The sequence below is a fragment of the Aspergillus ochraceoroseus genome, assembly GCF_002846915.1.
Source record: "Aspergillus ochraceoroseus IBT 24754 chromosome Unknown P175scaffold_7, whole genome shotgun sequence".
NCBI classification, from domain to species: domain Eukaryota; kingdom Fungi; phylum Ascomycota; class Eurotiomycetes; order Eurotiales; family Aspergillaceae; genus Aspergillus; species Aspergillus ochraceoroseus.
The window spans coordinates 189,502-203,577 of NW_024468482.1; the positions used below are offsets into that span (position 1 = coordinate 189,502).

The 14,076-nt window shown below is 50.0% G+C and overlaps 4 protein-coding genes across 4 annotated transcripts; 2 read left to right on the plus strand and 2 right to left on the minus strand.

The window, feature by feature from the left end:
- Positions 1-7: 7 nt before the first annotated feature.
- On the plus strand, positions 8-1,569 carry aah1 (adenosine deaminase). Its single transcript, XM_040897608.1, has one exon. The coding sequence runs from the start codon at positions 372-374 to the stop codon at positions 1,359-1,361; it is 990 nt and encodes a 329-aa protein (XP_040749920.1). The 5' UTR covers positions 8-371; the 3' UTR covers positions 1,362-1,569.
- A 190-nt stretch (positions 1,570-1,759) lies between these two features.
- P175DRAFT_0463130 (complex I 24 kDa subunit family protein) lies at positions 1,760-3,025 on the plus strand (the record flags this gene model as incomplete). The annotated part of the gene is made up of 3 exons (XM_040894807.1): positions 1,760-1,882; positions 2,022-2,312; positions 2,412-3,025. The coding sequence occupies 3 exons, from the start codon at positions 1,760-1,762 to the stop codon at positions 2,802-2,804; spliced, it is 807 nt and encodes a 268-aa protein (XP_040749921.1). The 3' UTR covers positions 2,805-3,025.
- A 53-nt stretch (positions 3,026-3,078) lies between these two features.
- P175DRAFT_0559349 (putative SNF2 family helicase) lies at positions 3,079-10,108 on the minus strand (the record flags this gene model as incomplete). The annotated part of the gene is made up of 5 exons (XM_040900912.1): positions 3,079-3,573; positions 3,750-8,561; positions 8,651-9,391; positions 9,471-9,615; positions 9,703-10,108. 5 exons carry the CDS (start codon positions 10,106-10,108, stop codon positions 3,264-3,266), a joined length of 6,414 nt encoding a protein of 2,137 aa, XP_040749922.1. The 3' UTR covers positions 3,079-3,263.
- Positions 10,109-10,573: 465 nt separating this feature from the next.
- On the minus strand, positions 10,574-12,831 carry P175DRAFT_0534267 (aromatic amino acid ammonia-lyase; the record flags this gene model as incomplete). The annotated part of the gene is made up of 3 exons (XM_040900126.1): positions 10,574-12,477; positions 12,536-12,642; positions 12,695-12,831. 3 exons carry the CDS (start codon positions 12,829-12,831, stop codon positions 10,574-10,576), a joined length of 2,148 nt encoding a protein of 715 aa, XP_040749923.1.
- Positions 12,832-14,076: the final 1,245 nt, after the last annotated feature.

Genomic DNA, 14,076 nt, shown 5'->3' on the forward strand with positions numbered 1-14,076 from the left:
CATCCTGGTAATCTTCAATCAAAATGAGTTATATAATTTATATACCTACACAGGCAGGCAAAAAAAAAAAAAATCTTAACGGCCGCTAAATTTTTTAGCCTGCAGTTTTCTTGCGGAGAAGTTGACTTATCTCGCCCGCTGGCGGGATATCTCTGGTATATAGTTACATATATAAGAAAAGAGTTCTTAGGAGGACTTTTCAGATACCCCTCCTTTTCTTTTTCTTCTTTTTTTCTTTTGGAGAAGGTTGTCTTTTGTTTGGTTGGCGCTGTTGCTCAAAAGAAAAGAAACCAAAAATGTGTCAATCCCACTGGCATGACTTTCTTCAGGGCCTGCCCAAATGCGAACACCATGTCCATCTGGAAGGCTGCATGACCCCAGAGTTGATCTTCCAGTTGGCAGAGAAGAACCAGATCAAACTACCAGACCCTGCGGAGAATCCCGCCTACCAGTCCGCCGAGACGCTGCTCGCCCGCTACGGGAACTTTACCTCTCTGGACGATTTCCTGAGCTTCTACTTTATTGGCATGAATGTCCTCGTGCACGAATCCGACTTTGAAGACCTGGCCTGGGCGTACTTCCAAAAAGCTCACGCCGACGGCGTCCACCACGCCGAAGTCTTCTTCGACCCGCAAGTGCACCAGGACCGCGGCGTAGCCTACCAGACGATTGTCTCCGGGTTCACCGCGGGCTGTCGCAAGGCCGAGAAGGAATTGGGTCTGTCCACCCGTCTCATCCTTTGCTTCCTACGGCATCTCCCCGTGGAGTCCGCAGCACAAACATACCAGAATATTCTTACCCACAACCATTTCGAGAATGACGTCGTCCACGGACTAGGATGGTCCTCCACTGAAGTCGGCCCGCCCAAGGACATGTTCCGCCAACTGTACGCCCAGGCCGCTGCCCAGGGCGTCCGCCTGACAGCGCACGCAGGCGAAGAGGGGGATGCGTCGTACATCAGCACAGCGCTCGAACTGGGTGCACAGCGCATCGACCATGGGATTAACCTTGTGCAAGACCCTGTGCTGATGGAGCGCATAGCCCGGGACGGTGTGATGCTCACGGTGTGCCCGATCTCGAATGTGCAGCTGCGGTGCGTGGACTCGATCGATCAGGTTCCGATTCGCGCGTTCCTGGACGCCGGGGTCAAGTTCTCGATTAACAGTGACGACCCGGCGTACTTTGGCGGGTATATTCTCGATAACTACTGTGCGGTGCATGAGGCGTTCCAGCTGACTTTGGCGGAGTGGAGGACGATTGCCGAGAATAGCGTGAAGGAGAGCTGGATTGAGGAGGAGCGGAAGTTGGAGTTGCTGGAAAGAATTGATAGACACTTCCTGAAGCATGCGGGTCTTGTATAGGTAGAATAAATGAATGATTTGATTGATGTACTGTATGTACTGTACTGAGTGTCCAGTCCATGTTAGTGGGATGTAGCTCTTTGGCCGTCACGCGGAGTTTTCTGCTCTGGATTAGCAATGGATTCAATTGATTTCAGAACGACGGTTCATTTCCAATCATAATCAAGCCCTTTCCCCCCCAAGATTCAAGAGTATTCATCAGTTGTCGAGTGGTAGAAGTCGTGGTGAATTCCTCCTGCAGTTGGGGAGAGGTGGAGTTGGGAGTAATCTGTTGGCTCTGATTGGTCAGCTGCCAAACCGGGCTCTTCCACCTCGAAATGATCGAAAGTCGCACTTCATCACCGCATCTCCTCAACATCATCCCCCTCCCTTCAACTTATCTCCTTCTCTCGCCAGCAATGGCTTCCAAATTCTTTCCCGCCCTCCCGCGGGCCGGTCGTCAGTTGACTTGCCATGTCCCCAGGCCCCAATTCAGACCTTTCTCGGCTGGTCCGCAACGGTTCAGTGACTCCCTTGCCGTGGTACGTTGACAGAACAAAGACCTGCAAAGTGATGTGATCTGCTCGGGTCGTTGCGGAATCTGCAATTATCTCCTGTGGTTTCCATGAATTAGCCCAATTGCAAGGTAGAACGCCTATTGCTGACCACCGAGTTCTGCAGCACCGCAACAAGCCTAACAACAACCCATCTATCCCCTTCAAGTTCTCTGAGCAGAACAACCAGCTCATCGAAGAGATCCTCGCTCGCTACCCCCCTCAATACAAGAAGGCTGCCGTCATGCCCCTGTTGGATCTGGGTCAGCGCCAGCACGGGTTCACCAGCATCAGCGTCATGAACGAGGTCGCTCGCATCCTTGAGATGCCCCCCATGCGTGTCTACGAAGTCGCAACCTTTTACACCATGTACAACCGGGAGCCGGTTGGCAAATACTTTGTTCAACTCTGCACAACGGTAGGACTACTAGCTTCTCTGGATTTAACCCGGGGGGGGGGGGGGGTCCTTTTTTTGTTTTTTTTTTTTTTTTTTTTTGGGTTGCTCACACATCACTAGACACCCTGCCAGCTCGGCGGTTGCGGAAGCGACAAGATCGTCAAGGCTATCACAGAACACCTTGGCATTACCCCCGGCCACACCACCAAAGACGGATTGTTCACATTCATCGAGGTTGAATGTCTCGGTGCCTGCGTCAACGCCCCCATGGTCCAGATCAATGACGACTATTACGAAGATCTTACCCCCGAATCGATCAAGACCCTGCTCACCGCGCTCAAGGAATCCGCCACTGCTACCTCTAGCAGCCCGGCTGAGATCGTTGCCCCAGGACCCATGACAGGAAGATCAACCTGTGAGAACAGCGCCGGACTCACCAACTTGGTCGACCCCGTGTGGGACCCAGAGACGATGATGAGGAAGGACGGAGCCCTTGATGGACAAGCGCAATAAATTTTATAAACCATAATTCGAACGAGACAAAAAAAAATCGAAAACAAAGAGTTAGATGTTGGAAATATCCGAAAGTTTTTCCTTTTTTTTTTTTTCTTGTTCTTGCAGCCATCCTTTTTATTCTACCTGGCGGGTTTGACAGGACAAGACCACCAGCGGTTGATTATGTATGTATAGTACGTTGTTTCTGGTCTTTCTTGCAATGAAGAAATTAAGATCAGACATGGCGGGAGTTTCTTGGACTGCTATAGATGGTTTATTTGTAGTACCAATGTAGGTTTCTTTTCCTTTCATATTGCGTGTTGAATCTACTAGATTATCATCTCTCTCTCTCTCTCTCTCACTCTCACTCTCACTCACGCACACAACTCGAACAAATTAACAAGAAGCAACAAAGAGTCAAAATATTCGACCCATATCCACTACCCCTTCCAAAGTTCAGCTTCTACAAGATCCGAATCAAAACGCATTATCCACTAGCAACGACGGACCCTGACAACTGATCGCCTCGGACTCTACAGCGTCGTCATCTTTGGAAACAAGAACAGCCTCACCGTCTCTCTCTATCAGAACCTTTCCCCCACGGCGATCCTGGAATATATTCACGTCAATCGTCATCTTCGCGAGCAGATGATAAACATGGACATGTCTCGTTTGTCCGTATCGACGAGCCCGCCCAATTGCCTGGATCATGGCGGAGTCGTAGTCGTATTGCGTTTGCGCAAGAAGCGGCGAGAGGAAGATGACGTGGTTTGCACACTGTAGGTTTCTATCCCAGTCCAATCAAATCACGGGGTGTTAGTTAGGTCTTCTTCTTTAGTTGAGGAATTCTATACCCTCGAATTCCAGGACTGGACTTGACTTGACTTGACTTGACTCGACTCGACTTGACTTGACCTTTGTGGTGGGAGAAAAAGGCGGGGGGAAGAAGATTGAACAACTCACAGCCCAGCCGCCATCTCACTCCCCAGCTTCAAAATCAGCACTTTATCCTCTCCAAAACTGGTCTTCTGGAACTTCTCAACTTTCTGCGTCGATTTCCGGTCTGTGGCTGAGATGCTCGTGTGCTTTATCCCGGCTAATTGGAGCGCCTTGGATGCTGTCTCCATGAGCTCGGGGAACTGGATGAATAGAAGCACTCGTTCGTCGGCAGGGATGCCCCGGATTATGTCGATGAGTTTGTCGATTTTGCTGCCGCCGTACTGCGGACTTGTGTCTTCTTGGTCACATCCTAGGGAAGACGCGCTGATGATGTTGAATCGTTTCCCGGAGCCACGGCAGCCTTCGACAGGGCATTCTTCTTTCAGGATTGTATCTGGGATGCAGGCCGAGCAGAGCAGGTGGCCGCAGGACCCTAGGATGTTCATTTGGCTGTTGCTGTGGTCCTTGCATCCTCGTTGACATGGGAGAATCTCGGGACTCGTCTGGACCTGGCGGATGGTTTTGAGGAAACGCAGTGCTCGTTCCCGGAGGACCCATTCGACGATGAGATTGCGGAGAGTGGTTGTGATTTCTCGAAGGGTGGGTTCGAATTCCCTGGCTCGGACTGGTCTTGTCGGGAGGAGTGGTGGCATCTCCTTTGATTTCTTTGGTGCGGGTTTGGGGGGGTTCTTTGGCTTCTCCACGGTGGTGTCTTCGACATCGGTTTCTTTTGGCTCGGTGTCTGATGCATCGTCTATAGGAGAGGGTTTGGCTTGTGCTGGAGAAGCGAAGAACGGTCTCCAGTCGTCTGGTTCGGACGTGAGGATTGCAGTCTTGAGTAGAGGGTAGACTTGCCCTGTCACGGTCATGTCACCGAAATCGTGTCTGACGATACTCTCGATGAAGTTGTGGAAGTTCTCATGTTTCACGTCACAGGCGCAGTAAACCCATGCCGCCAGCCGGAGCTTCTTCTCGAGGTCCTCGTGTAGTTTTGCAAGCTGTTCCTCGCGGATCTTTATCAGAGACTGGCAGGTGGTGACCTCTGGGTTTCCGTTCACCCAGCGGCCCTGCAGCGCGAGAGATGTGCATCGCTTCAGCAACGCCTCCTCGGCCGTCGAACTGCCGCTGATAATCTCATCGACCCTGGTCGCCTGGTCGCTTCCGAATCGTCCTCGGCCGCTTCGGCGAAGCTGTCTGTTGTAGGTCATCAATTGTTTGTACAGCTCGAGATATATGGCCTTCTCTGCGGGCGATTGCTGGATGAGAACAATATGCTCGGAGGACGGGATCTCGTCAATTTCCGCGACATTCCTCCTGACGAAATGATCCAAAAACTTCTGTGCCATTTCATGCCGACACCTGTGCCATGCTTCACTCCTCGGAGCGCGGAAGGACTGAAACGTCTCTGCCTGCGAGCGCTGTTTACGAAGCGCCCTGAGCCGTTTGTTCTGGGTCTGCATGTCCTCGTCGTCGATTCCAAGGTGCACCCCAAGGAAGGGTGCTATGGTGTTCACGTCAGCGAAGTCATTGAGAGGCGGCGTTCCGGAGAGAACCCATTTCGACTTGGCCCGTAGTGCAATAAGTGGATTGAGTCGGTCGGTGTTTGCGTAGGTGAACTCGTCGATGACCAGACGGTTGAATTCGAACGCGTGGAGAAGCGGGACTTTGACTGTTTCCCAGGGTTGGGATTTGCTGTTTTGGCTGATATTGAATTCTTTGCGGTCATCCCATCTGCTTGATATGGGCTTGGGCTTTGCTTTTGCGCTCTGTTTCTTCCTTACGTGTTTCTCACTCGAAGAATCCTCGTACTCGGTATCTTCGTCTGTTGAAGCCATAGCCAACGCGCCATCTTTCGCTCCTAGCGATCTGGCTGGGATAAGATTCAGGAATCTGTCCACTCTTGCCCTGAGAACTTCCGGGTCTTCCTCGTCGCTTATTTCAGATTCTTCATCATCATCACTAGATATTTCAGCATAAGGCATAGCGCTCTTGGTCCCCGGCTCCACATTCTTGTTGGCCAGTTCGTACTGCTTGCCTCTTAGCCGCGTGGATGGAAGATATGTGTAATTCTCCTGGGCGTCCTTGACTTTCTCGCGTTTCGCACGTACAGCCTCAAGAAATGCACCGGGGCCTTGATCCATGAGGACTTGAACGTGTTCCCCCAGCGATTCCTGGGCAGCAGCGAACCACTCGTCGAAACTCCGTCCCGCCTTTCCTGGAACGCGAGGAGTCCCAGTGAACTTTTGCATGCGCTGATAGTAGCCAGGGCTGTTGAACACTGCCCAGGATACCAGGATAATGTCACCATTGCTGATATCTCGAATACTTGCTTTCGTTAAAGCCACTGCTGACTGGAACGCAAGCACTCGGTATTTGGTACCCAGAAACTTGACAATTTCCGATTGCCATTGTTGAATCATTATATGAGGGACGACAATTAATGTTGCTTTGCTCGGGATGAATCCAGCTGTAGGCTCAGCCGCGGTGGCTATCTCATGTTGGCTGTTAATCAGTCCTAGCACAATAGCTGTTTTGCCATATCCAACATCATCTGCTAGAACACCTCCGCGGACAGTCTTCAAAGTCGTTGCCCTTCCTTCTGCACGCCATAGCAACGATGGAAGAAGCGCTTCTTCAATTTCCTCTTCAACAAAGGCTTTGACATCGTCTTGCTCTTGCTTTATCATCCACGACAAAGATCGTAGTTGTTCTGGCCGTAAGTCCAGGAGAAATCCTGGGGGCTGCAGACTCTGGATATCGTCCCGGTTGCTTTTGAGGCTGAAGTTTGGAAAGGTCAAGTTCCTTGTGTCATACGAATTAGGAACCAGACGCCAATTGAAGGAAACCTCACCCGTCTGTTTCCCTTGGGTTAATTTAGCAAATGCCTGGTGCAGGAGGGTTTGGATATTGAGAGTAACACGAAGATGGCCCAGTAGTCCATTCTCCTCAGCTCGACAAAAGATCAAGAAAGGAGAAGGCCGGGACTTGATTTGGCGTTCGTAGAGGGCTGCATCGTGTGGATCTTCGTATACCTTAGTCCAGCCTCTTCTATTACGGCCCCATAGGAGCTTCGGTTTCGGAGGCACACAGACAGTGCAGACTTTTTCCTCCTCGGGCGAAATCAGGGAACTCGCAACTGGCTTCCAGTCTCTAAAGTCGGGGACCCCAGCCGGTTTCTGCAATAACCAAGTAAGCTCTTTCAGTAAGTGTGGAGAGTCGGCAGGATCTATAACGTCCCAAGCGGTGCTTTTCCAGGCCGAACGAATGGTGGTTGCTGGAGCTGCCAAAGACAACAAGGTGACATTGGCATGGCGACAGCCTGAGTCGCTGATGGAGACGAACGCAGCTGGATCTAGATTGTGATATCTGATAGAAGAGCGCACGTCGGAGGAAGCCAGCATGGCCGTCCGAACAGAAACCCACTTGCGGTAGTACACGGTCACAAACTCGTCCGTTTCAGTAGCCTTCGATGAGCGCCACTTGTGAGAGACCTCCGCAATTTTCAATCGTGTTGAATACCCAAAGTTGCGTCGATGCTCCAAAGAAAAGACAAACGAATCGTTCTTCGGTTCTCCCAGCTTAGTCGGGTCCAGAAACAGGTACACTGCCGGGTTGTCCCCGACAGCTGATCGCCTATGCAAGCATGCATTTGCGGTGCCACAATCTGGAAGCAGGTCGTAGGTTCCTCGAATGTCAGTTTCGAGGTCTTTGACATCTTCATCCGTGCCCTGAATATTGAGTTGAGTCCAAACTTTAGAATCCGTATACTCTTCCAGTTCCAAGCCACATTTCGCTTCGTAGGATTGACTCCGATTGCCCGCTCCAGAAAATCCCAATGTACAGCTTGAGCTAAGGGGTGAACATATAGTCCAGGTGCCTTCCAAAATAGAACCCGAATAGGGCACCATGCGTGCAATTGGGGTTGACAGAATCTCACGGATGAGACACAATGCGGGCTCGGTTTCACGCGGCTTTGCAAAGAAGAGCCATTGGATAGTGGTTCCTTCGATGACGAGGCTCAAGATGGAGAACTTCCCTTCGTAAACCACGGTCCAAACCTCGCTCCGCTTGATCTCCAAGAAGCGCAGTTCATCTCCAACAGCTCGAGTAACAGCATCCAAAAAATCTTTCCAGACACCAGAAAGACACCCCGGAGGCAGTTCCTGCTCCAAACCGATATAGCTCTCAGGTGATATACCAGAGACTACCAATCTAGATGGCAAAATGTCCCGTAGCTCCGCTGCAAAATCCAATGGTGGGCTGCGTACCAAACCAGTCCAACGTTCGTATGCATGCGGCGGGTTGCCACCACAGCTTGAGCACGCAGCATGGCCACATAATGTGCATTTCAAAATGTTTGCCTCGATTGAGGTTTGTCGTTCGCACATGCAGTATCTCGCACTGCTTGCGGCGTGCTTTTGGAGCGCTGAGAGATCCACATCAAGACTGGAACCGAGCCGGATGTTACTTGGTACTAATATGTCGTCTTCTCTCGGTACGATGTTTCTGCGTTTAGCAGCCGCTGTCTTTGGAGCTGACAGGGTTTGGCCCTGCTTTAGGACCTTGTGCCCGACTATCAAGGCTGAGAGGATCGCAGCACCGATAACCGTGGAGCTCATCGCATTCCCAGCAAGATCCTGCAGCTCCCTCTGTGACTCTTGTGTCAGCAGAAGTCTATCCAAAGGTAAGCCTTGCAAAACGAGAGACTCGAGGCCGCATAGAGGTCCTCCTCGTGTAGTGATGTACGGAATCCCACAGGGGGTAATGCAACCGATAATTCCATACGCACGAGAGTCTATTTCCCGTTCAACGCCTTGAGATAGTTCGATGCATCTCCTACAAGAATTCTCCCTGTTAGCATTATACCCCCCCCCCCCCCCCCCCGATATCCCGGAAAAGAAAAAGAAAGAAAAAACACTCCCTACTCTTTATAATTCATATCATAGCCTTCAACAAGCTTGCGCAGGAAATTAACATCAATCGTATCCCAAACCCGTTCCGGCAAGGACTTGACCCAAGTCTGCCAGGCAAAATCGGGCATCTGGCAAGTCCCATCGTCCTGGGATTTGCTGACAGGCCGTCTATGACCGAGACCTTGGTTCAATCGATAGCTCTGATGTCGGACCTGATACCTCGCCCAGTTTACCGTCGCCCTAGATACCGACGAGGTGATTCGAATCGCCATGTCCTTTTCAATCTGCTCGAGTCTCCTATCATCAGCATCCATGAGAAACATACCGGCCGGTGAGCTCGCAGGACGCTTAAAGGCACCGAACACATCCGCCCATCCGAGCATATCTTCTTCCGTGAGATTATTCCGCGTCATGAGCTTTCGATCCACACAGAACATGTACCCTCTCTCCCGCGTTTGCGGGAGGTAATACGCCTTGGTGTCTACATCCGCGTGAACGGTCAAGTAGTCGATTTCGTTCCAGTGCTGCTCGATCTTATCCCACGGCGCTGTTTTCACGTTCTCCAGAATCACCATCCGCGGCCGGTATGTCTTAGCGTAGCGGATGATGCCCCAGAATGTACCTCCCGATTCACCTTTGTCGTCGAGGGTTTTGCGCTTGTTGTTTAGGCCGGAGAAGTCAACGCAAGAGAACCCCGCGATCAGGATATCCGGGTTCTTAGGGATTTTCTCCAGTGAGCCGTAAGCAGTTTGACTGGTCCAGTTAGCTTTGTGAATTTGAATTTGCACAAGTTAGTAGGGGGGGGGGGGGGGGGGAGGGCACAACAACTTACGCCACTCTGTTCTTGAGCTCCGCCACATCCCTGAAGATAAAACGAGGGTGAAAGTTGCGCTCGATGTAGGCTTGCTTGAAAGGCACAATCTCCGCGCTAAAAAGATGGCGGAATTGAAAGTCTCGGTTGGAATATTTCTGCAGATCTGCGGGAAAAATCTGAGCCCATTTCATCCTTCACTCATACATACATAGGGAGGGAAACAGTGGGAAAATCAAGACGGATAACTCACTCTCTTGAATCATCTCCAGCGCCAGCAGTGGGCTTTCAGTGCCAGAGCACACTGTAACCACGCGTAGCTGTTGGGATCCCAGATGGGATAGAAATTCATCAAAATCCAGCTCAAGTGCTCTGGTTGTAAGTGACTTGTAAATATCAGAGAGCCTGTGCAGTGGCGGGAGGCCCAACGCAAGCTGGGTCCGCGGATTCTTCGACCCTGAATACGGTCTGGATCTGATTACCTCTGGGATATCATAGTCGAGCTCAAGCTCTGACGATTCGGATGGGATTTTGTCTGAGGTTGAGGTTGGGGTGGTAATTGTTGCATCTCGAGGTTTGGGTTGGTCGAGTGTCTGTCTAGTACGCTTGGACACACGTGTTGGGGTGGGGGAAAGACGTCTCTTTCTTCTTGGAGGCATGTTTTTTGTTTCCCTCTCTCTCTTTTTCACTATGAAATGAGTGGATGGGTTTGAAGCATGAAGGAAATGAAGATATCAGGATAGGGCAAGCGGAAGTCACGTGGAGTGAAGGGAAAAGAAGATGGAAACAAGAAAAGGAAATAAAGAGGGAAAGGAAAGAACAGTAAAACACTAGGGTATTAGAGGTCGCAGTTACCTGTGAATGTGAAAAATTTTTAGTGAAAGAAAATGTGCTGTCCTATACTCTTGATAGAGAGCAAAATTCCCTCAATACTTCTACACGAGAGAAAATCAGTAAACGGTAAATTTCACTAACTACCTTCTATGATGCACTGAGTCTTTGCTCACATCCTTGCAAAAGAATAAACATAATATTTAGAAAATTCATGGCATCTAAACGCAGGAAACTAAGGAGAATCTAGATACTCTAGGGATTCCCATCACAAAAACCATCTGTCAAATCATTTAGTCTAGACCAGTGCCAGAACTAACTGGACTTGGGCTTTCCCGCCAGTTCATGGATACAGTCAAATCGTCGGGACCTGGTGTAAACGATTTCATTAAAGGACCCAGGAGTCGGCCTTCACGAATGGCCTCGTAGATGATCGAAATCCAGGACCCAACGGTTTTCTTAGAGCGGCCGTCCAGCATGTCGTTGTCGATAGTGGGATGCTCTACAAAGCCTTGATGGAAAGGCACACCAAGTTCCCGTCGGACCGTTTCGTATAGGATTTTAGATCCTTCTCCCAGAAGCTCCGCAGTGTGCTGTTTCTGGAAGAATGCATCAGCGGTTTCCTGGTATACGATGTTCAAGGCATCACGCGCTTGAGTCTTCCAGGTGTCCAAATCTCCAAAGCTAGGGCCCTGGTGGGATTTCAGGGTATCAAGAAGGATGGAAAGGGCATTTTCTATGACTGAATGCACCCGATCCGGGGCGTTGAGGCGATTGGTTGTGGGCCAAGCTTGTGTCAGGTATTGGCTGAGGGAGTTGCCCAAGATTGCGAGATCCGATTCGGAAAGATACTGGGAGAAGAGACCGGATGTGACGATGTGAAGCTGAGTTTTGGCGTTTTCTAAGAAAGCCAAATGAAGAGCCCGCAGGTCCAATGCCTGGCAGGCAATATACAGGTCACAAGCGCACATAAGGGAAAGGATCTCCACAGCTTGCATGCTGTATCGAGTAGACACCAAAGCCATAGAGTTAACCGCCTGGTTGCGCATCTCTGCAGATTGTACATGCGAGCTAACAGGGTTTGCTAAGTAACCAAGCTCTGCCATGTAAGACGCCATGCTAATGTCAACGCCCTTCATCGTAAACGAAATGCTTGGGTCATCTGCGACAAGGTTGGTGGGAAGGCCGTGATTCAGACTGGGGTCGATCATTTCAGTTGCCTGGGAGAAGATGAGTCTACCGAACATCTGTAGACACAGCCTTGTCTTCTCCATAGCTGAGGTAATCGATACGGCCTGAAAATTCCCACCAGAGAAGATGCTATCCGATTTGACATCCACCAGCGGGTTATCGCATGTCGAATTCAGTTCCACTGCCACCTGTCGATGAGCGAGGAGTAAGTCTTCCAGCTGAGGTCCGATCCACTGTGGAGCGCAACGCAGTGAATATCGATCTTGGATTAAGCCGGGACGGTCGAGGGCCTTCTGGGTTTCCAGGCCTTGGGCGAGCTTGGATCCTTGGAGAAACGAAACAAGGTTGTTGGCACATTCCACTTGTCCATCATGAGGTCGCACAGCTGAGATAAAAGGATGAAAACTTTCCGCTGTGCCAGTGAGCGCTTCGACACCCATAGCAGAGAGAGCTTGGACCAACACGGCCAGTTGATGGGCTTCGTACATGACCAAACTGGCCACTGCAGCAGATGTTGAAGTACCATTAACCAGGCCTAATCCTTCCTTCGGGCCTAGCTTTATGGCCTTCATACCGACGGATTGCAGTCCCTCGCTAGACTTCATGATCTCACGCTTTTCATCCCGCTGGACCTGGACATACACGTCCGGGTTCCCTTCGATCACGCCTGCAATGTAGGATAGCGGCATTAAATCTCCTGAGGCGGATATCGACCCTCTAAGGGGCACAATTGGCGTAATCTGGTTCCCGAGCAGATGTATCATTGATTCCAGCACCGGCAATGTCACAGCCGAATGCCCACGAATATTTGAATTGCAGCGGACTACCATGGTGCCCCGTACCCAAGAAGCCGGCATGGCGTGTGAATCGAGTTTGGTGTTCTCATCGCCACCTTTGTCAGATGAAAGCAGAACGCCAGCCTGAGTCAGTTGGAGAAGTCCGGACTGCAGCGCGACCACTTTTCCTGTTCTAGAGTCTGCACTCCCACCAAAGCCAGTGTTGACTCCTATCCAATTCAGTGAGCAACTTGTGCAGCATATTGCCTGGCCCAGGGATGTACGAACCATATACACTATAGCCTTTGTCGAGGTGTTCTTTCAAAACTCGGACACTCGCATTAATCCCTTCTAGAACAGCAGCGTCTTTCGTGATTTTTGGCTTGCAATTATGGCTGCCGATGATTAGCATCTATACTAGTCCACATACACCCCGGATTCACTAACTGTGCCACTGCTACTACAGCAGGAATGTCAAGCTTTGTGCCATCAAGTTCAAATTCTCCTTCCCCCAACAGCCGTTGCAATCTCTGCCACGTCTGAAGGGTAGTGTGGAGGTGTGTCTGGAAGTGTGTAGTCTTCATCTCCAAGTGCATGCAAGGAGCGTAAACCTTGAACCCAACCTATAGTATAGTTGTTCGTGCGTAATGCCCGGTGTAATGGCAGGGGATTTAAAGAAGACTTGAGGCACTAAGACCGTAGGCATAAATCAGTTAGCTCCAGCAGCACGCTGATTTATACGTAATTTTTGAGAGTCTTTACCCTTTCTTTTATTGCGTAGCTTGGCCCACAGCACCAAATTCTCAAACCCACTTTCAATAGCCAGAAAAAGCAATGAGCATGAACAGGCAAGGTTCTCCAAAATGAGCGGGATTCTGTGGCTTTTAACTGCTACTATGGAAAAGATCAGCCTTTGTTAATAGATAATATATGTGAGCTGAAGGTAACACAAGTGACCTACCTAGGTATGATCCTTTTACAGGATACCAGTAATCCCCTTGCATTTTAGTGAATATTTTCCTTTTTCCTTCAAGCTTTCGGCCGTCACCTTCCCCCCTAAATCATACTCTCATTCACTAGAATGAATAATGAATTTTAGGTATTCCCCAACTGTCACTGCAGACCGGTGCATAGAAGCCATGAGGAAATGAAAATCGACGGGAAAAGTAGGCCCAATATCCCTCCAGATACCACTAGGCAAACCTTAGGTACCTAAGTAGACAGTTGGTAGATTCTAGATAAAGTTACCTAGTGTGCATCCTGATTCATGCGAAGCACCCATGACGAGAGATATTCTGTCTCTTCCTTCAATTAGGACAGAAGACAACCTGCGGGGTCAAATTAAAGAGCTGAAACCTAACGCGATTGTATCCCAGTGAACCGACCCCAAGACAAAAATAGAAATGCTGTAAAATATGAGGATAGGATTGAGTGATGCAAGGATTCAGGACGGAAGAAATCAAAAGTCACCGGGAATTGATTGAATCTGACGGGTTTGGTGGCGGCGAGGCGCGACAGCCGGAGTGTTGTGAAGAAGAAGCAAAAAGACTCTGGGAGATCTGTCACTTGGACAATTAAAGTGTGCGTATAAGTCGGCGTCACCACCACCACCACATTGCTATAGTGATATGACAGTTGAAAGCTTTCTGAAGTACAAAAAAGTGGATTGGTAATTAATAGTGCACTGATAGCCACTGTGTCCATATTGGGATCCAAAATCTAGTCGTCGGTCAAATTACTCCAGGTGGCATATTCCATCATCAATCTGTTCCTGTCCGAATCATCACTGGGCACTTTGCTTTTGCCGGTAGAGTACTTGAGCAGTGTAT

Coding starts and splice junctions, on each gene's coding strand:
- aah1 (XM_040897608.1), top strand. CDS start 372: ATGACCCCAGAGTTGATCTTCCAGTTGGCAGAGAAGAACCAGATCAAA.